At 42.3% G+C, this 25,022-nt stretch overlaps 1 protein-coding gene and 1 long non-coding RNA gene across 7 annotated transcripts in view; one reads left to right on the top strand and one right to left on the bottom strand.

The window, feature by feature from the left end:
* LOC138830959 (leucine-rich repeat-containing protein 37B-like) overlaps positions 1–18,123 on the top strand; it is a 26,671-nt gene extending 8,548 nt beyond the window's left edge. Inside the window, exons 1-6 of one of the 5 annotated variants that reach the window (XM_070027950.1) lie at positions 11,814–12,200; positions 12,415–12,519; positions 16,264–16,310; positions 17,664–17,715; positions 17,792–17,934; positions 18,040–18,123. In XM_070027950.1, coding sequence (XP_069884051.1) covers positions 11,814–12,200; positions 12,415–12,519; positions 16,264–16,310; positions 17,664–17,715; positions 17,792–17,934; positions 18,040–18,055 — 750 coding nt within the window. In that variant the 3' untranslated portion in view covers positions 18,056–18,123. Of the gene's footprint in view, positions 1–1,450; positions 1,523–4,021; positions 4,097–11,813; positions 12,201–12,414; positions 12,520–16,263; positions 16,311–17,663; positions 17,716–17,791; positions 17,935–18,039 lie in introns of those variants that run through there. The other 4 variants (XM_070027952.1, XM_070027953.1, XM_070027951.1 and 1 more) reach the window with 4 other exon arrangements.
* LOC138830961 (uncharacterized) lies at positions 12,184–25,022 on the bottom strand. 2 transcript variants are annotated; one of them, XR_011373089.1, is made up of 6 exons: positions 24,484–25,022; positions 24,243–24,288; positions 21,640–21,835; positions 19,286–19,509; positions 18,303–18,442; positions 12,184–12,756 (listed from the first exon to the last, which is right to left on the bottom strand). It is a non-coding gene; the product is annotated as an uncharacterized lncRNA (long non-coding RNA). The 2 variants fall into 2 exon arrangements; XR_011373088.1 differs by lacking the exon at positions 12,184–12,756 and having other exon boundaries at positions 18,259–18,442; positions 19,286–19,434.

The following is a 25,022-nucleotide window of genomic DNA, read 5'->3' as shown; positions in this document are numbered from 1 at the left end:
TGGGTTTTTATTTCCTTTCAGTTAAAAAATGGTATGCTGTTTGCCAGATGTGGTGACATACAGCTGTAATCCAGCACTCAAGAGGTGTGGGCAGGGGACCTATAGTCCAAGGCCACTCTGGGCTACATGTCAAAATTCTACCTCAAAAAGAAAAAGACTGTGTGGTTCAAAATGTTCCAAAGGAAATTATGACTCAAGGTGAAATTCTCCTCTAAACTTGTCTCTGTGAAAGACTACTTGTGGATCAGGAAATTCAGGTTTCTAGAAGATGTTTGGTGTTGGTGGAGGATTGAGATGTGGCTGGAATCTAAGATTTGGTTGCCTGTGCTGGCTTGAATCTCAATCCTCAGATATCAGCCTGAGTAGCTAGGACTACAGGTGTGAGCCACCAGTGTCTGCTTTGAATGACTTATTTTAAGCCATCTTTTTAGCCAGAAGCTGATAGCACATACCTTGTAATCCTAGCTACTCGGGAGGCTGAGACCTAAGGATTACAGTTCAAAGCCAGCCAGGGCAAGAAAGTCCATGAGACATGAGACCCTCACCTCCAGTTAACCACCAGAAAACTGGAAGTGATAGTGCTGGAGCAAAAGATCTCAGGCACAGATCCCAGGCCCTGAGTTTAAGCCCAAATAGACAGACAGACAGACAGACAGACAGACAGACACACACACACACACACACACACACACACACACACACACACACACACACACACACACACACACACACACACACACACACACACATGGCACACACCCCAGGCACAGATCCCAGGCCCTGAGTTTAAGCCCAAATAGACACACACACACACACACACACACACACACACAAACACACACACACACACACACACACACACACCTCCTTTTAATCACTTGGTTCTCACTGTGCTCACTCCATGATTTTAGAAGCTGTTGGACTTTACAAAGTAGAGAATCTATCCCTCATTGAGGTAAAGCACTTTCCCATGCTAGCTGGTCATGAGCATTAAGAGACAATAAGAGAAGATAAAAAAGAGAAAAAAGCAGGCCTTACCCATATTGAATTATTTACCCCACTACTGGGATTTTCTGTCATGCTACATTTTGAGGGCAAATTAAGCTGCTGTTTCTGAAATATCCTATTGCTTTCTCCCAGTTCAGTAGCATCACTTTTCTATTAATAACTGTATGTATGCAGGATGTGTTTGGGTTTGAATTAGAGTCCTGGCTTAGTCTCCATTATCCAAAGCCTTTTCTAGACGTTTCTATATCCTTTCTCTTCTCTAAACTAGAATTCTGGGCAGTTTCCAAAGATAGTGTGCTTTATGAATTATAAGTATGACAAAGTAAAGGCAGTGATTTTTTTTAAATCTACAAGTGTCGACCAAAGAAATGAATACAAACTTTTCATGGAGAATGATACATATTGAAAATGTTGATAATTTCAATTCAATTGCATTTTTCAGAGTTCTCAATCATAATCCTCTAACAACTGTTGAAGTTTCCTATCTGTTTAAATTGCCTGCATTAAAATATCTGTAAGTATTTCAAAAATCTTACAAATCTTGAGATCATTTCTGTTTGTTATTCCTGATTAGTTTCTTCAAAGGTTAAATAGTTTTCAGTGAGCCTAAGAAAGTCATTTTTATTTTCTTTTCTGGTGCTGATTCTAGGGCTTGAACTCAGGGCTGTCCCAGAGCTGCTTTTGCTCAAGGCTATCACTCTACAATGTGACCCACAGCTCCACTTCCAGATTTTTATTGTTATTGTTATTGTTATTATTTTGTAGTTTAGTGAAGATAATAGTCTCACACAATTTCCTGCCCAGGCTGGCTTCTCAGATCTCAGCTTCTAAGTAACTCAGATTATGGGCATGGGCCACCAGCACTCAGCTTGAGAGTCATACTTTTAGTTAATAGGGAATTGAATGAAATGCTCTTGGTAAAGGAAAGAACTAAGAAAGTATTTATAAAGGACAGAACAGTCCGAAGGATGAACACTTGTAGCACCCTCACTTTTCCCAGAAGGCAAAGAGGAATAATTGGTACATTGTTTTATGAAAAGAAACAAAAGTAAAGGGATAGTGAATGTATTTTGAGATTGCCTAACATAATGGCAAGAAAAAAAAGATAATTGATTCTAAAACACAGCAAGATCCTTAATTTGATGATGTAAAAAAGAATAACCTAAGTCTTTTCAATGAGAAAGAACACTGTCAATTATTTTCAGTGACACTCGAGCTGACTCATGCTCTTCAAGGATTTTTTTTCTTACTTTGAAGTATTTTACCTGTGAGTGAAAACTGATCAGTGTCCATATTGTTCATTGCAAAGATACACAGTATGCATCAATACACTGCTTGTCAGTGAGTGAATGTATGAACACCTCAAGTTCTCCTGCATGCTTTTTCTTCTAGAAAGCTACTGCTTACCAAAAAGAAACTTCAGCAATACAGGAAAAACTATTTTTCCAATAAATTTACGAAAACCTAAGATTCCCAATGAAATCAAGATTACCTTCCCACTACCACCACCTAAATATAATCACATGCTTATTGGAACACTAATATTCACACCGTAAGAATACAGTTACTTTCAACAATGAGGGTGATTCTTTAAAAACAAACTTTAGTGTGGTAAATGTAACATGGATTTCTGTAGTAAGTGTGTGCAGTAGGCAGCTAATACTGGATTTAATATTATTTTAAATGTGTTTTCTTAGCAGTAAATGTAAGTCTACACATTCACAAGTCTACACATTCACAGAATAAATACTGTGATTATGCACAATATAACAAACTAGCTTCAAAAAAAAAGCTTCAACATCTTAATAAAAATTCTAATCAGAATAAAATGTGACTCTAAAACAGTCAAAACAATAGCACATTTAGAATCTCTCAACCAAAACCAGTATCACCACTGAAATGAATAATTTCCAATATGTTCATATTTTAATTCACATTTAAAAAAATATGTTCCACAGCGTTGTGAACCGTGAGGGATCTTTTTTTTTTTAAAAGACTGTATATTCTGTTGTTGTTAAGTAAATTTTTATTTGCTTTTTTTTTGGGGGGGGGAACCGGTCGTGGGGCCTGAACTCTGGGCCTGGGCGCTGTCCCTCAGCTCTTCAGCTCAAGTCTAGCACTCTACCACTTGAGCCACAGCGCCACTTCCGGTTTTTTTTCTTATGTGGTGCTGAGGAATCGAACCCAGAGCCTCGAGCATGCAAGGCAAGTGCTCTACCACTGAGCCAACTTCCCAGCCCCATGAGGGATCTTTTTTAAGAACACTTTTTTTTAACTTCTTTATTGAGATTAAGTGATTACATAAATTTCACACTATTGTGGGATAGTGATACTTAGCTAAAGTCAGAAACACATTTTAACCTTCACAATGCAAATTGTCATTATCATGGTCTATAAAGCTTATTAAAGCTACCGACTTGGACAATACAACTATTTCATTCCAAATCAGGTTGATATGTACATTTTTTTCTCTTGCTTAGTGTAAGCTGTTCCCTCTTTCTCTATTATTCCCTCCCTCCCATCTCTGCCCTTGAGTTGCTTAGTTCACTTTCTTCAATGTGTCCCATGCAGCTGATGGGGGCGGGGGTGAGGCGTGGAGGGAGGGCTGCTCTATTTTTTCACCCATTTCCCTCTGATTCTGTGCCCTCCTCCTAGCTTCCCTCAGATGTGCACATGTATATATCATATGTGTGGTCCAGAACACAGAGTCATCTAAAAATGATGGGACAGATTAAGAAGAGGTCCTTTGTGTCTTGAGTCCTGTTTACTTTTTCATATCTGATTGTGTTTTGAATTTAACATCTGCATATCAGGGAGACTCTCCAATCTTGTCTTATCATGATTGTTCTATTCCATCCATCTCCCTGCGAATGCCATTATTTTGTTCTTTCTAATGGCTGTGTGATATTCCTTTGTATATAGGTACCACAATTTATCTGAGTGGGACATCTGCTTTGTAAGAACACAATCTTTGAGTTGGGGTTTATCATGAATGTCTGGCTTTCTCCTTCAGAGATATGGGATCAACACAAGTGCAACTTATGACAGTAGAGAATATCCTCATGTTGACCCTTTCGTTGGAAAAACTGTAAGTTAACTGTTTTTAGATTTGTATCACTTTTTCAGGTTTGTTTTATTACTTTCTGAGGTCAGGTTTATTGCAGTGACATTTTCATGCACTTAACTTTACACTTTTTTAAGTAAACAGTTTGATGAGTTTGCATAGCTGTAACCACTACCACATTCCCATCACCCACAAAAGGCCATCAGGCCCTTTGCAGTCAATCCACTCCTCCTCCTCCTACCCCTGGAAACCTCCAATCTTACTTCTGGCCCTACAGGTCTATCTTTTCTAGAGCATCCTATACATGAATAATAGAATGTATAGCCTTTTAGGTTTGGCTTCTGTCACATCACAAAACCCTTAGCTTGTCGTACTGGCAGTGGATGCGATTGTAATTGCTCCTTATCTCCCCCGATCCTCATATTTCCATTTTCCTCTGCCAAAATTGCATATCCAAGTGACCCAGAAATCCCTAAATTCATACTACTGTGTTCTCTAATCTCTGAGCCAAAGGGCTCACTCCTCAAATCTACCTTGTCAGATAGGCTATTTGTTAGGCATCAATATAAACTGATACTCTATAGTCTAAGCTATTTACCAGAGGACCCTAGATCCTTTGTTTCCAGGAATGGCCTTGGAGAATGAAGTTTCTGCCAACAGTTAAATCCTGAGCTCAAACTCTTCCTCTCTGTTCACCTCTGAGAGTAGTCTGTGACCTGGGCCCAGACTGGGTATTCCAGCCTTCTCAAATCCTTAACTTCCAGGCCCACTTTTGTGATCTGTTTGCCAGTAGTCAGTATAAAATGATGGCTCAGCAATTACGGCTCTCTACTAGCAGAGGCTAGAACATATATTTTCTGAAATGGCCCTTTAGCAATGAAGTTGTTCTTCCTGGACAGAAGGCCAATTCTTCCTTCTCTATGGCTATGTGTTGTGGCTGCCAGCCTAGTGGACACTGGCTAGGGATCACAGAACACACTGATAACTTATGGGTTTCTCCATTTCCAAGCCTGGCTGCAGGCTGTTTGAACATAGCTAATATAATCTAACTGGTCCCAAGTAAGACGCCAACTCACAAGATGGAGTGTTGTCAGTGTTCCCAAGATATGAGGAGCAAAAGACTCTTGTCTAATACTGTCCTGTCATGATTATTGCTGGCAGTCACAAAATGACTTCTTTACATGCCAGTCCTGGGGCTTGAACTTAGGGCCTGGGCACTGTGCCTGAGCTTTTATACTCATGACTAGTGCTCTAGCTCTATCACTTGAACCACAGCTCCTGGTGTTTTGATACTTAATTGGAAATAAGAGTGTCATGAACTTTCCTGCCCAGCATGACTTCCAACCATGAGTCTCAGGTCTCAGTCTTCAGAGTAGCTAGGATTATAGGGGTGAGCTACTGGTGCCCAGCTAATTTTCTAATTGTATCATTCCTCCTCATTGACCATCTTGCATTACTACATTACAGGAGAGCTCCCTATCTTTTTAAGTATTTAAGTATCACAATGGAATAGTGGATTCTTCACATTATTTGTACCCTATTATTTTTTTTCCAGTTTTTTATTGTTATTGTAGAATTGATACACAAAGGGGTACAGTTACATGAATCAGGAATGAGTCATGAGTACAATTCTTTTTGAGCATGTCTGTAGTTCAGTCACTCTCTCCGGGCCTATTATCAATTGTTTGTATATGCACTGCAAGGACCAAAGCTAGTCTCTCAAATGTGGCAGGCAAGCACTGTATTATTGAGCTGCATACCTAGCTTTCTTTCTTCTTTGTGTGTGTGTGTGTGTGTGTGTGTGTTCTTTTGTGTGTGTGTGTGTGTGTGTGTGTGTGTGTGTGTGTGTGTGTGTTGGCATGTGTATGAGCCCCAATCTTGCTTGGGTCTTTAACTCACTGGAGAGGCAGAATCTAGAGCCTTTTTTAATTTTTTCTTTTTTTGGGGGGGGGGGGGGCAGGGGTCTGGTCATGGCGCCTGAACTCTGGGCCTAGGCGCTGTCCTTCAGCTCTTCAGCTCAAGGCTAGTGCTCTACCACTTGAGCCACAGCACCACTTCCGGCTTTTTTCTTTTTGCTTATGTGGTGCTGAGGAATCAAACCCAGCCCCTCCTGCATGCAAGGCAAGTGCTCTACCACTGAGCCACCTTCCCAGCCCATCAAAGTTGATTCTCTACTACTTGAGGCACAGCTCCACTTCTACATTTTTTAGTGTGTAGAGATAAGACTTCCCTATCCAGACTGGCTTGGAACCTTGATTCTGAGATCTCAGCCTCCTAAGTAGCTTGGATTATAGGCATGAGCCACAAGCCGTCTGCCTTTTCATTCTTGTATATGCTCAGATTGTCTCTAGCCAATATGATCCTTTCTTTTCTAAGCACATAATATGGAGGATCTAAGCTGTTTTGATGCCCTCTGTAATTTCTAATATTTACCACTTGGAACATAAATTGAAGCAGGGCCCAGGCACCAGGGCTCATGTCTGTAATTCTATCTTCTCAGGAGGATAAGATCTGAGGCTCTCAGTTCAAGGCCAACCCAGACAGGAGAGTCTTTGAGACTCTTATCTCCATTTAACCACCAGGAAACTGGAAACGGCGTTGTGGCTCTAAATATTAGAGCACTAGCCTTGAGCTGAAGCACTCAGGGACACCTCGGAGGACCAGAGTTCAAGGCCCATAACCAAGGCAAGAAAGAAAGGAAAGAAAAGAAAGAAAGAAAGAGAGGGAAGGAAGGAAGGAAGGAAGGAAGAAAAGGAAGAAAAAAAGGAAGGAAGGAAGGAAGGAGAGAAAGAGAAGGAAGAAAAAATTGAGGCAGGGAATTCTGAGTTTGGGAGCTTTGCAAACTCTTCTTAGAAGTCTTCTTCCTTCCTGTGCACTCACCACCCAGAGGCCTTTGAATTGATAGGAAGTGCTTCTGAGATAAACTACAAATCTAGGCCTCTTGGTTCTAATCTGTTACCTCAATTTGAGTCAGAACCACATCACTCCTATGCTTAACCTTCTACTGCGCCCCTTAGTCTTCCTTCCTGTTTTCAAACATTAAAGAGCAGAAGTTTACCAAAGGGTTCCTCTTCAACTGTTCAGGCCATGTTCCTCAACAGCTCTTCTCTGAACAAGTGAAAAGAGTTATTGGGTGAGCAAATGCAGCAGTTGTACACATTAGCCATTATGTTGGAAATGAACTATACCACCAGTGGGTAGAGGCAGAGGGAAAAACTTGAAGAGAGTGAGGGAAAGGTCCATACTGCCCAATAAGAATGTACTCATTTCTGAGTTATGTAATTGTAATGGAAGGACATGCCTCTCCCCTCATGGTCCAATCATTTTATGTATCTGAAGATGGAATATGAAGGATTGACCTCAACACTATTGTTCCAGGCACAATCAGACACAGGCAAAACCCCTGGGATGCACAGACCTGCTTGATGTGCAGGGAGGGCAATCCACCTAAGCTCAGCTGTAAACATTCCATTGTGGGCCCACCCGAAAAGCACCCAACTCCCTAGTCCTAATGGATTTTTCATTAACCTCTGACTCCTTGCTCAGGCCCCTACAAACGTGATGTCAATTTACCCCCTCACACAACCTCCAATCCCACGAGAAGGTCTGTGACCATGGCTGACAATAAACAGTCCTCGCCTGTTGGATCAAACCAAGAAGGGGAACAATGGAGTTAATGGCATTTCATTGGCTCTTCTACCACTCAGTAACCCCTTCTCCATTAACTTAATTCTCAACGTTTCCATTTATAGGGTCTTGCCTCACAATATGGCCAGCTGCCTCTGCCAATTTAAAAACAATATTGAGGTTATCTGCAAGACAGTCAAGCTACATTGTGACAGTGACTTGCTGACAAACAACACACACTGCCATGAGTCTGTTTGCCTTTACTTTTCCCTGGTGATGATTTCTTTTTTTTTTTAATTCAATTTAATTGTATTTGTGAACATACTGTACAGAGGGGTTACAATTACATGGGCAGGATAATGCATACATTTCTTACCAAGCATTACAGCCTCCTCCTTTGGTTTACCCTTCACATCCCTTCCCAGCCTCCCCCTCCCCCCCAATCCCAATCCTTCTGCTTCCCCCCCCCCCCCCCGCACCGACATTGTAAAGCTCGTTTTGGACATGACAATTTGTACTTCTCATTGTTGCAACAGGTCCACCTGTATCCTTAAACAACTGGTTTTCCCCATCTCCTCCACAAGTTATACTGACATCAAATATAGTGAAAGCAGGGGTTATACTGTGGGGGAGGGACATACAAAGCAACAAAAAGATAATCTTATAAATGTATTAGAAACACATGCATGAAAGAAAAAAACATTAAAATACATATCTAAGGGTTCATTTTCCTGACATCTCTGGTGATGATTTGTAAATTAATAATTGCTTTCTTTTTATTCATTTATCCAGACCTAATCTCTCTACATTTCTGAACTGTTCTCTTGATGAAAGTCCTGTTTTCAGGAGTTATTGTATAATTCAATCATGTAATTGCCCATATGCATAAGAACCAAGAGAAGGGAATGCAAGAAGAAAGGAGATTATCAAGGGCCACGTTGCATGTACTGTGGTCTCTGCTTGGTACTCTGCCTTCCAATAATAACTTTATTCAGATGGTGCAAAGTAGACTGTAAGATTCTTTGTCTCAAGTATTCTTTATCTCTGTGACAAGTGCAGCTAAGTTCTGCTTTGTTTTCTTAAACAGTAGAAGTGATGTTGTCTTATTTGGAGCCTGTGAATTTCCAATTTTCTACCTACCCGTTGTTACCTAGCTTTCATAACCAATCAAAGGCCTCTTCCAGGTCTAGACTGTCCAACTCTGAACGTGCTTCAATCTCAAGCTTTTCTACCCACAGAATATCCCTTTGTTTTGAAGCATTTTTCCCTGTACATTACTAGATTTAACTTTGTGACTTCCAAAACATGACAGATTTGAATATAGGTTTCCACTGGTGATGTAGAGCAAAAAGTATGTAATAACACTCTGCTACCATGTTACTTAGTTATCAAAACAATTTTTCATTAATACCATTATTTCCTTCTCTATCAGTGATAGGCAAGCAAGGGTTTTTTCATCTTTTATAGCTGAGGGAAATTAGTTCAGAGAAGTCAAGTACTATAGCCTCATGCCCAAGTCTTGAACCCTCGAATCTGGACTTACAGAAGCCAAAGTTCCTCTTTTGCCACCATCTAACCTCCTTCTGTGACCCACCTTGCTACCAAGAAAAGAACATTAATTCTCCTAAGTACTGGATGGCACACTAATAAGTGTTCATGTTCTCTGATTCTTTGGATACTTCTCAAGTAACGCTGGAGATTTTGAAATGAAAAGGAGCTTTTTTGGCCCATGCTGGGATTTATGCCAATAACCACAGCTACTCAGAAGGGAGAGATAAGGAAAATCATGGTTCCAAGTAAGCCTGGGAAAACATTTAGTAAGATACCATCTCAACCTGTAAGACAACTGGGGTGGCATGTGTCTCTGATCCTAAGAGGGAAGCTATAAACTGGAGAATTGATGTTAGAGACCAGCTTGGGAAAATAAAGAGAGTAAACCCTAACCAAACAGTAACTAAAGCAAAAAGGACCAGGTGTGGGACTCGAGTGGCTGTAGGACTCCCAAACTAGCAAGCACAAAGTCATTAGTTCAAATCCCAGTAATGCAAAACAAAAATGTAGGATATTCTTTTGCATATTTTAGACCATCAATCATATTTATGCAGAATTGCTATTACTCTATTGATTTCTTACTGATTGTTCATTAACATACAACCAGGATAACTGAAAATTGCTTAACATACCTCAACTCCATGTCCAAATTGTAGAGTCTACTATTAGGGAAGCAGGACATATAGAATCAGAGTTCAAGTGAAGTTACTAGGAAGGTAGGTGGGAAAGAAGTAGTCCAGTTGAGGACCTGTTGTTAAAAGGAGATGGACCTCTGGGTTAGCCTCTGACCTTGTTATCCTGAGGACCATCCTTTGTCATGGTTTCTGGTATGGTAAGAAGAAAACAGCACACTCAAGAGGTGGAGAGAAGCAGTCTGTTCTGCTTCTGCAGTTATGGCAGGACAGGAAATGGGGCATGTGAACGTGGAGAGTTATGGCTCTTCTACAGAGAAGCTACTCAGAGGATGAATATTTCTTTTCCAGCCTTGGGCTGTTATTAAGTAGTAGGCATTTGGGATGTCCTTTTCTAATAGATTTCCTATATTTCACGCAAAATTATGTACTCAGGTGTCCCGAGTAGGTAATTACTTTGTTCAGGCTTGTCTTTTTCTGTTTGCTGTTGCCATTTCATGGGCTTAAGTTTGGGCTTATTTTTCCCCTCTATTGACACTCAAATCTTTGCTGACCCCTAATGTATTCCCTGGGGCTGTGAGGTGGGGGAGTGCTAAGAAGCTATCAGTCTTCCCCTATCAACGCAGTCCCTTCCTTTCTGACAGTTGAAGAAGCATCCATAGAGAACCCAGAAGGAACATTCATGAAGGTGTTAAAATCCCAGAAGAAGAATACCAGCACCGAACTCATGATTGAACCAGAAAGAGAATATTCCAACAAAAATCACATTACCTTCTCAGGACTCACAAATGAACAGCCAGAAATTACTGAGGGGAGTGATCTTTTTACTGCACTAAGATACATATTGGCCTATTTCACACAGGGAAATATAGGAAATATACAGTCTACAGAATTACCACTCATTAAACTGCTTCTCTCAAATGTGCAAAATGGAGATACATCCATCAATGATTTAAAAGCCAATACAGGGATTCCCTCAATTATATATTATAATGTTAAAAAGAAAGAGGAAGCATCAATACAACCTCCATTTAGGTCCTAAACTTAAATGGCAAATCTTTCCCAAAAAAGTGCCAAGTGTTGAACCACAGGAAGGCATCTGGAGAGAAATGGAGAGTGCAGAGGAAAGACTGCCGGGGCTCAATGGAGTCCTCAAGGGGCCAAAGACAAACAGAAAAGACACTTCAAGGAAGTGAGTAAACAAAGCTCCTGGATGAGACAGACTGCCCAGAACCTTGTGGAGAGTACTCGTAAAAAAAGGCTTAGGAGACCTCCAACAAGTGAGCTGGAGCTGCTTCATGGGGCTCAGGAGCCCAAGAAAATTGCGGGAAACTTCTTGCCCACAGAACCCTCATTCATAAAGAAACTTAAGGCAGTACCCTCTTCTTTCCAGAAACAAGACTCTGGGGGAAAGGCCTCCTTATCCACCGTTGTAAAACGGTGAGGACCGAAATAAAGACAAAGACTTAGCCGACAGCATGTTTATTTTAGAAGAAGCAAATTCTAGAGTTAAAAGCATGGAGGCTTCTAATCCAGTCATCTATTCCCACAAAACATACCACTCTCCTGTGGACCCCAGAATACCCAGGGCCAAAATGAGTCAAAAGTTCAGAAAGAAAACTTCACGTATTAGATGACTGCTTGCAAACAGGCCTCCATTTTCTGCAGTAAGGAGCCTCATCCATTCCTCTTCAGGAGGGGACTTTTCATCATGGGGAGAGCTGAGTTCTAGGGAGAACTCTTTTTCAGAAGTCTATGCTCCTTCAAAGCCTTCTGTAGAGAGCACTCCTGTAAGACACCAGATTGTAGCAAATGCTGTGGTAGGAAATACTCCTGCACAAAACGACCCTGTGCCAGAAGGAAGTCTCCCTAAAAACACAATTCAGGAAAATCTTGCTGCTCCAGGACCCACTGTGACTGAATCCAAGCTAATGCTGCCAATAGAAAGCAAGGATGAGGCACAATGGGAACACCTCAACATAGGCCCTGATTCATCTGTGAAGGCTCCAATCACCCATGCCCAATTTCCATCCTTTGACGATCATTTTGAATTGCAGTTAAACCAGCAGCTGAGGCCCCTCATTCCTAATAATGATGTGAGAAGACTCCTGTCTCATGTTATCCGGACCTTAAAATTAACTGCTCTGAGTGATGTGCAAATGGCCTGTTCCAAACTAATCACCAAAACGGGCCTGCTGATGAAGCTTCTCGGTGAACAGCAAGAAGCCAAGATGTCAAGAGCTGAGTGGGATATGGACCAATGGAAAACAGATAACTACATCAATGAAGCTCCAGGTGAACAGAAGGAACCAATTGAGGTGAGGCAAGCCCTGATTTCCCCCATCCTTTAGATACACCTTGAAGGAGGAAGACCTGGGCTTTAGTCCATTCCAAAGTCATGTGACCAGGAAAGTGCTCCCTACTCTTCTCCTTTATAGAGTGGACCCAACACACAGAATAAGTATAGAGAAATTGCAAAGTAGTAAGACATAGAATACATTAATTTTTCCATTTGGTTTTTGTTTTTCCTAGTTAACACAAGAAGTTCCGGGATATGGCTATAACAACAAAATCATCTTGGCAATATCTGTGACTGTAGTAGTAATGATTTTGATTATAATTTTCTGTCTCATAGAGGTAAGGACCACCATTCATACACATTTCCATCTTGTTTCTGTAGTAGTAATAATTTTAATTTTCTGTCTCATTAAGGTAAGGACCACCATTCATGCACGTTTCCAGATTATATCTTGTTTTCTGTAGCCAAAGCCGTTTCCCACTCTCCAGATGGGAATTCTTTGACAGTGCATAGTGGTTTCCCTATGGAATAGTCTTGATCGTTTTCAGTCCTGTGGTAACAAGGTGTGACTGCTCCTACAATAAGAAGTGAGGTCTCTTGTTAGTAAGAATTGAATTTGATGCCAACTAGTTGGGGACCACCCTAGGATCAGTGTGCAAAGGCCATTAGTAATTGATCACTGGCCATTGAACAGGCAGGCCAACTGAATCTCCTAGTGCCTCATTGCTTATCTAGAAATTTCTTATAAACTCCTGTATTGCCTTTAGTTTTTATGTACAGTCCAACGTTGTCTTTATGTTTATATTTTTTCATTATTTTCTCTGCTTACTTAGATAAGCTCCATGAATAGAGGGGAAAATGCAGTGTTTCCCTTGCCATTGAAAGTCATGGTCAGGGGCTGGGAAGGTGGCTCAGTGGTAGAGCGCTTGCCTTGCATGCAGAAGGCCCTGGGTTCGGTTCCTCAGCACCATATAAGCAAAAAGAAAAAAGCCGGAAGTGGTGCTGTGGCTTAAGTGGTAGAGCGCTAGCCTTGAGCTGAAGAGCTGAGGAACAGCACCCAAGCCCAGAGTTTAGGCCCCATGACCGGACCCAAAAAAAAAAAAAAAAGAAAGTCATGATCAAAGATGGAGATGAGACATTGTGCTATGGATCGGTGTTTGAATGTTACACTAGCTGACCTTTTACTCTACTCCTGAGCTATACTTCTAGCCTACAAAATTTTAAATGTCACCTTTCAATATTCTAATTCATGGGAGAAAATAAACAAGTGATAAAGCTACCAAAGTTTTTTTTTTTTTTTTTTTTTTTTGTCGGTCATGGGGCTTGAACTCTGGGCTTGGGCGCTGTCCCTCAGCTCTTCAGCTCAAGGCGAGCGCTCTACCACTTGAGCTACAGCGCCACTTCCGGTTTTCTAGTGGTTTATTGGAGATAGGAGTCTCACGGTCTTTCCTGCCCGGGCTGGCTTTGAACCGCGATTCTCAGATCTCAGCCTCCTGAGTAGCTAGGATTACAGGCGTGAGCCACCAGCGCCCGGCTACCAAAGTTTTTTTGGGAGAGGGAGTACTAAGTGAGAAATGATTCCTATCTTTCACCTAAAGAAGTATATTTTTTCAGTAAGTGTAAAAAGAGAGGGCGAGAGAGAAATCATGAAAGAAATCATAAAAAGAGAAATCATAAAACCTTTTCCTTGATGTGTACATCACTATGGATACTAATCGCAGATTGTCTCATCTAACCCTTACAAAAGACCTGGGAGGAAGATCTCATCCATCCTCTTCCACAGTTGAAGGAGATCAATTTCACGTCCCAGTGGCAAAACCAAGGACAGAAACACAAATTCCCCTGACAATAAAGTCTGCAGTCCTTATTAGCTCTGTTCTGTTTTGCCTCCTTAGAGAAAATAATACCAGGAAATACTTCAAACATCAAAACACTATGTAAACCATCACAAACAATTGAAAAGACTAACATAGTTAATGTAAAAGAGAGTTTGTCAGAGTAAGAAAGAGACAACAATCCAGTGGAGGGGCCAGGACTCAGAAGAGCATGTGCATTTTTCTAGTTTCCAATGCAACCTATGGCAGACACCCCACCCTTGCATTTTAGTTTATGTTATGTACTCTGGATGGAGCGGTCTTTGTTACCTCATGGAATAAAGACGGTTGTAATACTTTCCTAAGCTTGTCTTACTATTTATAGCTTTACTCCATATGGAATTTGTTCATGTTTTGGTATGGTTGAGATAGAGAATTTTTTTCACCTTACATGAATATGGAGTTGTCATAAAACAGTTCTTATTAAATGGTTCATTCGCGGGGTACTGGTGGCTCACGCCTGTAATCCTAGCTGCTCAGGAGGCTGAGATCTGAGGATCATGGTTCAAAGCCAGTCGGGGCAGGAGAGACCGTGAGACTCCTATCTCCAATAAACCACTAGAAAAACGGAAGTGGTGCTGTAGCTCAAGTGGTAGAGTACTCGCCTTAAACTGAAGAGCTGAGGGACAGCGCCCAGGCCCAGAGTTCAAGCCCCACGACCGACAAAAAAAAAAAAAAAAAAAAAAAAATGGTTCACTCATTTTCCATGGGTCTAAAATACCATATTTAACTCTTCCCTTGATCCAACTGTCTTTCCTGCACCAAAACCCGTGCCAGCTATTAATAACTGTTAGTCCTAGTAGCTTCATAATGCTTCTTTTGTGTAAAGTTTGTCTGGGAATGTGGCTTAGTGGTAGACTGCTGGCTTAGCATCCATGAAGCCCTGAGTTTGATTCCTCTGTACCACACAAACAGAAAAAGCCAAAAGTGGCACTATGGCTCAAGTTATAGAGTGCTAGCCTTGAGCCGAAAAAGCTCTGGGACAGTGCTCAGGCCCTCGGTTCACAAACCCAGGACTGGCAAATAAATAAGTAAATAAATATTTCAAAGGTAAGATAATCAATCTTCTGCTCTTAGATCTTCTTTTCCAAATACCAGATCACTATTCTTACATACTTTCTTTTCCAAAAGAGAACCTCTTAAAAGTTGTGCGGTTTGTGTGTGTGGGGGGGGGGGGGGAAGGGTGGGAGTCAGTTGTGGCCTGGGCGCTGTCCCTGAGCTCTATTACTTGAGCCACAGTGATACTTCTGGTTTTCTGGTGGTTAATTGGAAAAAAAGTCTCATGGACTTTCCTGCCTAGGCTGGCTTTGAAATGCGATCCTTACATCTTTGCCTCCTGAGCAACTAGGATTATAGGCTTGAGCCACTGGCATCTGGCACTCTCCTAAATGTTTTTTATGTTAATGGAGTTTGAACTTAGAGCTTTAGATTTGCTAGGCATCCCCCTACTACTTGATCCATGTCCCCAGTCTTTTGCTTATGCTTTTCAGCTAGAATCTGTCCTAGGGCCACAGTCCTCTGATTTCTACCTCACAAATAAGTTTTTGGGTTTTTTCTTTTTGTCAGCTGTGGGGCTTGAACTTATGTTTTGGGTGCCATCCTTGAGCTCTCTTGCTCAACATTAGCATTCTACCACTTTGAGCTACTGGAGGTTAATTTTCTGCCCAGGTTGGCTTTGAATCATGGTGCTCAGATCCCAACCTCCCAAGTAGCTAGGATTATACATGTAAGACACGGTGCCTGGCTCTCTTAGGCTTTTTGGTTATCCATCACTTCATATACAAAGAAAAATAGTTTCTTCCTTTCCAACATTTATGCTCCATTTATGTCTTTTTACATTGATTGGGACCTCTTCAATAGGTGTGCCTCATTCATGATAGTAATACTTGTAATAAAGACAGTAATCTTGTCTTTGATTTGATAACAATAGTGTTGTTTTGGCCTTCAGTAAAGATTGTGATCAGTGAAGGACATTTTCTTTACTGTGTTAGGAGATACCACGGGGAATTTTCTGTTGGATATTATCTAAAATACTGAATAGCATATGTTGTTCTAGCTTTAGACAAGACCCTCAGCCAAGTACTGTGGCATAGAACACAATTATAGGATAAAATTCTTGGAGTCTCCTGGGCAGAGAAGAGATAAATAAAGGAAGGAACAAGTACTAATACTGGTGGAAAATCATGATTGTGTTTTATTCCCAAACAGATTTATTCCCACAGAGCATCAGCAACAGGAAGTAAAGAGTCCTCAAGGTAAATGGGAGTCTGTAAATCTTCCAGTGAAGATCTGAGAACTGTAGGGGCCCTAGAACTCATCTGTTTCTATCCCCTAGCCTTACAGTGGGGAGGGGCACTACCCAAGGTAGAGAGAACTCTTCCTTCCCAGAGGTCTTACCTGGCTCCAGCAAAAGAAGTTCCTCAGCAGTGGCAGAGGTAGTTCTCTGTCACCAGTCCTTCAGTGAATGAGGGTGGGAGACTGAGAGGTTTCAGCTGTGTCTGCTCCTGCTAGTGGTGGGCCTCCGGAGACAGTGTAAGAAATCCGTGGGGTGTTGGGGTATAGGCATGGTGGAAGGGGGGATGTAGGGGTCCTTCCTGTCAGTGATAAGAAAACTCCTCATCCTGCTGGGTACCTTCTCATCCCCACTCTTGCTCACATCTTTTAGGTAAGAGAGATCTCAGATGCTAATTTATCATTGCTTTTGTAATAAAGAAAAGAGAAGAGAAAGGGGAAATGTCTTGCAGCAGGGTCACACTGCTCAGGAGGTTTAGGAGAAAAAGGTTCTTTTCCCTTATTACATGGGGACACATTTAACCAGGACACACATGCAATGCAGACATCCACAGTCTCAAGAACCACAAACTGATTCTTCCTGTTCGGCTTGCATTCAGAAATGATAGCTTGCCTTTAAGTGCTAGTCCTGTCCTTTAAATTGATTTCAGCTGGGAAGGGAGGCGAAGGGTAAACAAAGGAGGAGGCTGCAATGCTTGGTAAGAAATGTATGCATTATCTTGCCCATGTAATTGTAACCCCTCTGTACAGTATGTTCACAAATAAAATAAAATTAAAAAAAAATTGATTTCATAAGTCATTCATCATGACAGACTTTCAGAGATGAAAATGTCTAAACTACACAACTTTAGAAGTTGCTATGATTCAGCTTATGTAAAAAACAGCTAAGATAAAACAGCTAAGAGAACAGAGGGGTATCTCCTTCTCCCCAACAACTGACACATGGGAGACTTAGTCCAAAGAGGACTGAAGTGAAAGGCTCTACAGAGATCAAATGCTTCTGCCCAGAATGGTTGAGCAGTTGTTTATGTGCAGGGATTTTTGGCAGAGAGCATAAGTGGGGCTGGCAGTCCACCTATGCTGCAGGCCAAGGTCTCCCTAGAAGCATTGCAGAGACCTTTGGGACAGACCTGGGGAGATCCTGCAACCTCTGCCTGCATGCATGGAATTGTTTTCAATCCCCATGCTAGGACAGCCTTTGCTCATTGTGATTATGAACCAAAGTATGGGGGTTTCTGTCAGTAAGATCTGAGATGTACACTGTGAGAGACATGGAAAATGGCAGGAGTCATTCTTTGCTTCCTCTTCCCCCCAAGGAGCTTTTTTGGATTTCTGCGAAGGAAATGCTCATCAGAAACTACAAGTCAGGCAAGTTAAGGACTTAGTTCTGTGGCCAGAAAAGGGAAGCGAATGTAGAATTAATATTTCTCCTTGTCTCTCCTAGGAGGACTTCTCCTTATGGCAACCAGTTTGGCTGAAGGATATGTACAGACCTCTCAGTGCCACATGCAAGAAAAACATGTCCAAGAAGCTAAATGACAGGGACTCTTCCGATGAGGAAGAGATTTTCCATAATAAAAGAAAAGGGTAAATATCTGGGGGCAATTTAATATTCCTAGCTAACAAGGGGAGACAAGGAAAAGTCTAGTTGCTTCCTTCAATACTGAAAGCCTGGTATTGTTCATTTTACAGGGATCCTAGTCAGTGACATCATCATAGAGATTCCACCACCACCAGCCTCATCACCACCACCTCCTCCACCTGCTGAAATTAGTCCACCGGTGATCCTGGGTGTTGTGGTGCTGTGCGTGCCTCATAAGTCTGAGACTTTTACACTTGGACTCCCGCATTGTTTATTCCACACCTAATTTCTAACATATGCTAACATTTTGGCATACTGTTGCCTCAGATTAAATTGTATACAATTCATAACCATTTCCATGGGTGGTACTTACATATATGTGTGCAGATAACGGCCACAGGCAGGAGCGGCAGGACTGTGGCTAGGGCTGTGTCATGGCAGTCATGCTTGCAGAAGGTATAGGTGGCTTCCAAAGAGGACATCCTGCCTGCATTCTCTCAGTGTAATCAACTTCTGGGGAACAAGAGAATATATCCTGAACATGTAAGTTTGGGGTTTTGTTCAAAATCTCAAAATCTGCCTATTTTCTGGGAAGTTTCTGGGAAGTGATAGAAGTCAAATATGGCTAAGGAAATTAAATGAAAAGGAGAGCTATAGATTCTTCTGGAAGTTCTAAAGATACTAAAAGTGGTACTGGAGGAGGTGAGAAAGGGGCCACATTACTTATCACTATAAATAGATGTACATTCGGGCCTGAGACTTGGCTTCAAAGCAAAACCTTTGCTTTGGGGGCAGCTGCCTGGCACTAATGGGAAATATCCAGACCAGGCTTATGGGTTCCTCAAGTCTCTTCTTTTATATGTAAGAGATGAACCTTTCTTTGAAGCTTAGCCTTCTAAATCCTTTCTTTGAAGCTTAGCCTTCTAAACCTAACTCTGCCCACTTGGAGACAGGTTTGTCACAGGCAGACCTGTCTGGGTCTTTAAACTTTAAAGCCCGTGGTTTTGGTTTATGAAGAAGCAGTCATTTACAAAGAGCTTGACCTTCTGTCTTTAGGCCATTGTTCACTTCTAGCCACATTCACAAGATGTCATTGTCACCAGAATGCAGGGGTCAGTGAGACTGCTGCACTCTGGAATCAAGTCTTTTTCTCAGGTTCTCAAACTCACAAAGTAATGTGTGTCCTGTCATATATGATTTTGTTACCCAGATCAGCTGCTTGAGAACTTCACATTGGTTTATTTTTCTTTTTAAAGTCCTAGTACTTGCCCAACTAGCAGGAAGGTGCTGGAAAGAGTAGGGAAAGTACAATATGCACAGGGAGTCAGTGATTTCCCAAGATAGCCCTCCTCCTACCTTACTGCTGAAACATGTTGGTGAGGCCACTTCTCCCTTCACATGGACTGCTCCAGCCTCTCCTGTCCCACGAGAGCTGCCCAGCTCTGCTCAGCTTCACACATCTACTTCCTGCCCCAGTCCATAACTGTGTGCTTCCAACTGGTAATCTTCAGAGGGTAGAAAGATTTTTCAACTTCATCCTCACATTCAAAGTCCATTAATAATTCATTTAGAAGGTAAAGCTTGAACACATTCACGAGGAAAAGAACATAAAAATGAACAAGAACAGAAAATTCACCTACTGACTATCAGCAAGCTTGGACAGTCCCATTTTCTCATCTCACGGTAACATGAGATGAAGGATGGATATACCCTCTTGGGTCCTCTAGTTGAGCAGTGAATGGAATAGAGTCAATGTGCAGGTGTTTAGTTCCTCCTCTGGCTGATCAGTTAGCCAGTGCTGGCCTTATGACCCCTGTTCTCTTGAGGCCTCCCAAAGCTAATTCCTGAGAATAAAGATGTTTCTCTTTATGTAGTCACTAAAATGAGTGATAATAAAGTGTTTTTACTGAGTTGAAAACACAAGACTAGTAATAATCACAAGCAGCAGCAGTAGCAGGAGCAACCAGCTATACAATTGAATTACCTGATGCCAATCCCTAGCTCAGACATTTCACAGTCCTTTATTATTTAGCCATACACTCCATAGAAGCATAATTTGTTTTTTGTTTTTGTTTCATTTGACACCTAAACAGGAGAGCTCACAGAATGCAGGGTACCTGCCTAGGAACCCAAAATCACACATCCAAAACCAGAGATTAGGATTTTAACCAGGACCATTGAAATTCTAAAGCCTCCTAATTATTCCACAGCCTGGTTATAGGATACAGGCTTATGGAGAGAGATAAGTAGTGCTACCATCACAAATAATGACAGTGACAATGTGGTTAGTAATGATGACAATGCTGAAGGGGAATATGATGGCCATTACTTTAGTGAGCACCACCTACAGGCCAGGCATAGTACTCAGCATTTAGTTCAATGTTACAAGGACCTAAACTCCCCAGCCCAGCTTATGTCCTCTTTCAGTGGGGACATGGGTATTTCTCTTAATAAAACTATTGGGCAAAAAGACAAGAGCTCACTACAAAGCAATTCTATTGCTAGACAACTCAAAGTTTATACCAGGATTACAGGCTGTATTGGGTTTCTGTTCTGACACATTTCCCTTACTTCAAAATAAGACATAATATTTATGTAAACCTCTCAATTTGATACAATTAAAATTTACAATTGGTTGAAACTGAGGAGATCCTGCAGTGTTCAGCTAGTCCTAACTGTGGCAGAGTGTATGTCTGAGTATGTCTCTTAAGTGAAACCTGCATAAAAGAGAGATGGTCACCCAGACCAACAGCCTCTGTATGAATGAAAATTCTCACAATTTTAGTGCAACATGTCACAGAAAAGAGAGATGATAGCATGAGGCAATAATATGATTAGGATCTATGTGGTATGAGATGAGGTGTTTCTTTTTCAGAGGAGGGAAATCAGAGGTCCTAACAAGAGTGCAGAAAAGAGATGGAACTTGAAGTGAGGCTTCATAATAAACTTGTCTAGGACAGAATCTCTTTCCTGAAGGCTCTCCTAGGCTGGGAAGATGGATAGACAATTCATATTGAAACTACAATGAGTTGGGTATGACAATGACTATGGACCAAGAGTGGCTCGGCTCTATGTTAGCTAGAAAGGAGAAGATATGAGGGGATATTTGGAGGAAGGAATGTGAAATAAAGAGCTTTTTAGCTGCAAGAGGAAGGCATCTAAAAAGTAGAGGTACAAAGGTACAGAAGCACAAATCCTGAAGGTATGCCTGCGCTGTTTATAGTCAGTCTGGTGTTCTAGAACATGACATGCAAAGAAGAAAAAGAATAAATGCTGCAGATGGCACAGTGACAGGGACCTGTCCCACAGACCCTGGCAAAGGCACAGCAACCTTAATATGAACAACTGATGGGTTAAACAGCAAAAACATGATCAAGCTTGGGTTTTAGGATGGTCCTTTGATGGTAGCTTAAAAGAGAGGGAGCAGGAATTAATGGGGATCAGGGGCTCCAGACATAATAGGAATTGGGACAAAATGGGGCATCAGACAGGTTTGATACACTATGGGCTTTGCAAGCTCAGTAAGTAAATAAAAAAATTAGGTTCCCCTTGCTAATGAGATCATCCCCCTCAACCAAGCAGTATTAATAGTAGGATGTTTCCTGTTTCCCCAGTCATCTAAAGAATGTTATGTATTCCAAAATAAGCTCCCTCCCTGCAAAAATTCCAGCCTTGGTACCCCCAGTCCTGATAAATCTGGTCTGACTTACCTTCTGAGAAAACTTTGGAGGCTGAGAATGTGGCTTAGTGGTAGAGTTCTTGCCTAGCATGCATGAAGACCTGGGTTCAATTCTTCAGTACCACATAAACAGTAAAAGCCATAAGTAGTGGTGTGGCTGAAGTGGCAGAGTATTAGCCTTGAGCAAAAGACACTCGGGGATAGTGCCCAGGCCCTCAATTCAAGCTCTAGGACAAAGAAAGAAAGAAAAAAAACAAAGTTTGGGAGATTGAGCTTCCATCTCTAGCACTTCCTCTCCTTTCCACCCTCTAAAAAATAGCACTTGATACTCAAAGCAGAAGTGGTAAGGATGGCTGATATGGAGCCCGTTAAACAATAATGTTGGGAGGAGGATTTGGCACCACATGTGGAAGGCTTGCCTTGTAGGGCTGAAAGACACAGATTTCCTGTGAGTGCTATGAAACCTTATGTAGATGGGAGCCAGGACTCTAAGATGGGACACTAATACTAAGGCCACAAGTAGCCCTGCCTGGACTTCCTAACTGAATTATTACATGCTAATTCAATATGCTTCTTACTCAACCCAGTTTGTTGGATTTCTCTTTGTAGCAGCTGTCCCTACAACAAATGAGTTATCTAGGTGGGCACAGTGGTCTAAACTTGTAATCCCAGTTACTATGAAGGCAGAAATAGGGAGGATCACAGTCTGAGGTCAGCCTAGACAGAAATTTAGGAATACCCCATATCAAGAAACAAGCTGGGGGCTGGGAAAGTAGAAAGATGGCTCTCCAGGCTAGACTAAGAAAAGCACTAGATGCTATCACTAAGAATAACTAAAGGGAAAAATAAATTGGATGTGCTCAAGTAATACAGCACCTTCCTAGCAAGTGTAAGGCCCTTGGCTCAAAACCACTGTGTCAGAAAGCAAGCAAGCAAGAAAGGAAGGAAGGAAGGAAGAAAGAGAGAGAGAGAAGGGAAGGAAGGAAGGGAAAAAAGGAAAGAAGAAAAAAGAAAAGGAAGGAAGGAAAAAGGAAGGAAGGAAGAAAGAAAAGAAAGGAAGGAAAAAGAGATAAAAGAAGGAAAGAGAAAAGGAAGGAAGGAAAGAGAAAAAAGAGAAAGAAAATGATAAAGAAAAGAAGGAAGGGCGGAGGATGGGAAGGGATGGAAAGGGGAAACAAAGGAGGAGGCTACAATGCTTGATAAGAAATGTACTCATTATCTTGCCCATGTAATTGTAACCCCTCTGTACAGTATTTTCACAATTAAAAAAAGGAAGGAAGGAATGAAGGAGAAAGAAAAAAAGAGAAAGAAAGGAAAGGGAAGGAAAGAAAGAAAAAGAAAAGAGAAAGGAAGGAAGGAAGGAAGGAAGAAGGAGGGAAAGAAAAATGGGTAAGAATGGTTCCTGGGATGGTACCTGCTTATGATCCCCACTACTATCCAGGAATTGGAGGTAACCCATTACTATTCAAGGCTTGCATGGGTAACATTGGCACAAGACCCTAACTAAAGCGAAATTAAAGCAAAAAGGGATGAGACCCAGATGACAGAGCACTTCAGGCTGGAGTGCCTCAGTACAGTCCTGGAGACTGTCCCAATACTGAAACTGTAAATACTTTAGCTATTTCTGCAATGATATGCTACAAACAGTCCTGAAATCGGATTGAAATGATGACCCCCACGAGACTACAGCTAGATAATGTACTTATGCTCTAGCAGTAACTGACTGGTGTTCTTCCTGGGGCAGCCTGGAGAGGCAGTCGCTGCCCAGGGGAAGCTGCTCTTGTGTGAAAGAGGAAGTACTCAATGACCAGCAGATCATCATGAGGCCCTTTCAAGCTGACATTCAGAACTACACTTTTCAATTCTACTTCATCCCATGGACCAAACGAAGCCACATGGGTAAGCCCAAATTCAGGAGACAGGAAAAGACAGTTCACCCACAATGAGACCACAGATGCTGGTAGAGCAAGAAGTTGAAGGGAGTAATTCTATCTCAGTGGGAGATGAGCCCTGGTTTGGGCCTGCTCTTGTAGTGGTTCACAGTGCAGTAAAGGAAGTGCCTACCATGTGGGGACTGCTTTCTATGAGCTCAGGGGCCCTGACAAAGCAAGAACCACATCTCTCTCCTCACAGCCCTGTTCCCATCCCCCAAAGCTTAGAACTAAGCCCTGCCTGAGGCTTGGCTATGGAATATTACAGATGCATTTGACCTTTGTTCTTCAGTATCTCCATGTGATTCCCTATGAAATACAGACTGACCTACTGACAGCATATAGTGCTATTTGCCTCATAAACTTTAAAGAGATAAGCACCCTTTGGAGCTGAGATCTGTACTCAGATGTGTGTGAGACAACAAATCCTGCAGCTGTTGCCTCCCAGAGGCACTTCCTGAAGAAAGGGCTAAACACCTAAGCAGGTTTGGTGAAATTTCTATCTCTACGAGCTGCTAGAAATGGGAAAGATTTATATCACCTGAAAGATCCTATTCTATCAAGGGCCCATTTGGATTGGAAAAGATACATATCACCTAAAATATCCTAGAAGAGAGCTATCAAAAAGCGTAAAAGTAGTTAGGGATGCACACAGACCGAGAATAATAGTCTTGACAGTAAGATTCCCCTGCAAAACGCTTACCTGAATTTCTACCTTTTATCCTCCCTAGAGACTGATTTTTCCAAGCCTTAGGAGAGAAAAAAAAGTGATTAATCCTAAATAATCTCAACAAATGCAGACAGAGACCAAAAGGGTAGAGAGCGCCTAGTCCCCCAAAGCAATTATTCACTGTCAAGTCACCAATGCTCGGGCTGGTGCCGGTTATGGCCAGAAACTCTATCCTTTTGTCCAGATGCCCCCAAGAAAACTCACTCCTTCTCACCTTGTCTAAAAAGGGTTTAACATGAAGAGAACTTGCTGGCTGCAAGGCGCCGCTTTCCAGTTTCTTTCTGCTTCCTTTGCAAAGGGCCATGTCACCTCTTCCACAGGAGGAACTGTGGTCAGAAGAGGAGCGGAGGGCCCTGGGCTCTGTGCCCCGAGGGGCTGAGGAGGGGCGGGCCGGCCAGGGGCACACGGGAGGGGAGCCTCGGGGCCATCTTCTGGGACAAGGTGAGGATGAAGCAGGTGTTTTTCCGACCCCGGAGAGCCCAGCCAGGGGAGGCTGGGACTTGGGCCTCGGCTCCCTGGGTTCTGCCCACAGGGCGGCGCCCTGGCCCTCGGGGAGCCGGTCGGAGGAGGGTTGGTCCTTGGCTCCCATGTCGCGTAGCTGGTGCTGAGATCCAGCGAGATAAAAAAGTCCTGTAGACGTCGGGATCTCGGCTGGTGCGGACCAGCGGGTTTGGGGCATTGGGAACGCGTCGTCCCCGGCTCCGTGGGCCTGGGCCTGGGAGGGGCGCCGGGACGCAGAGACAGAGTCGCGGG

Source organism: Dipodomys merriami, unplaced genomic scaffold, assembly GCF_024711535.1.
Source record: "Dipodomys merriami isolate MVZ:Mamm:240054 unplaced genomic scaffold, mDipMer1.0.p SCAF_19, whole genome shotgun sequence".
In the NCBI taxonomy this organism is placed as follows: Eukaryota; Metazoa; Chordata; class Mammalia; order Rodentia; family Heteromyidae; genus Dipodomys; species Dipodomys merriami.
The sequence above is the reverse complement of the archived record's forward strand: the minus strand, read 5'-3'. Positions and strand labels throughout refer to the sequence as shown.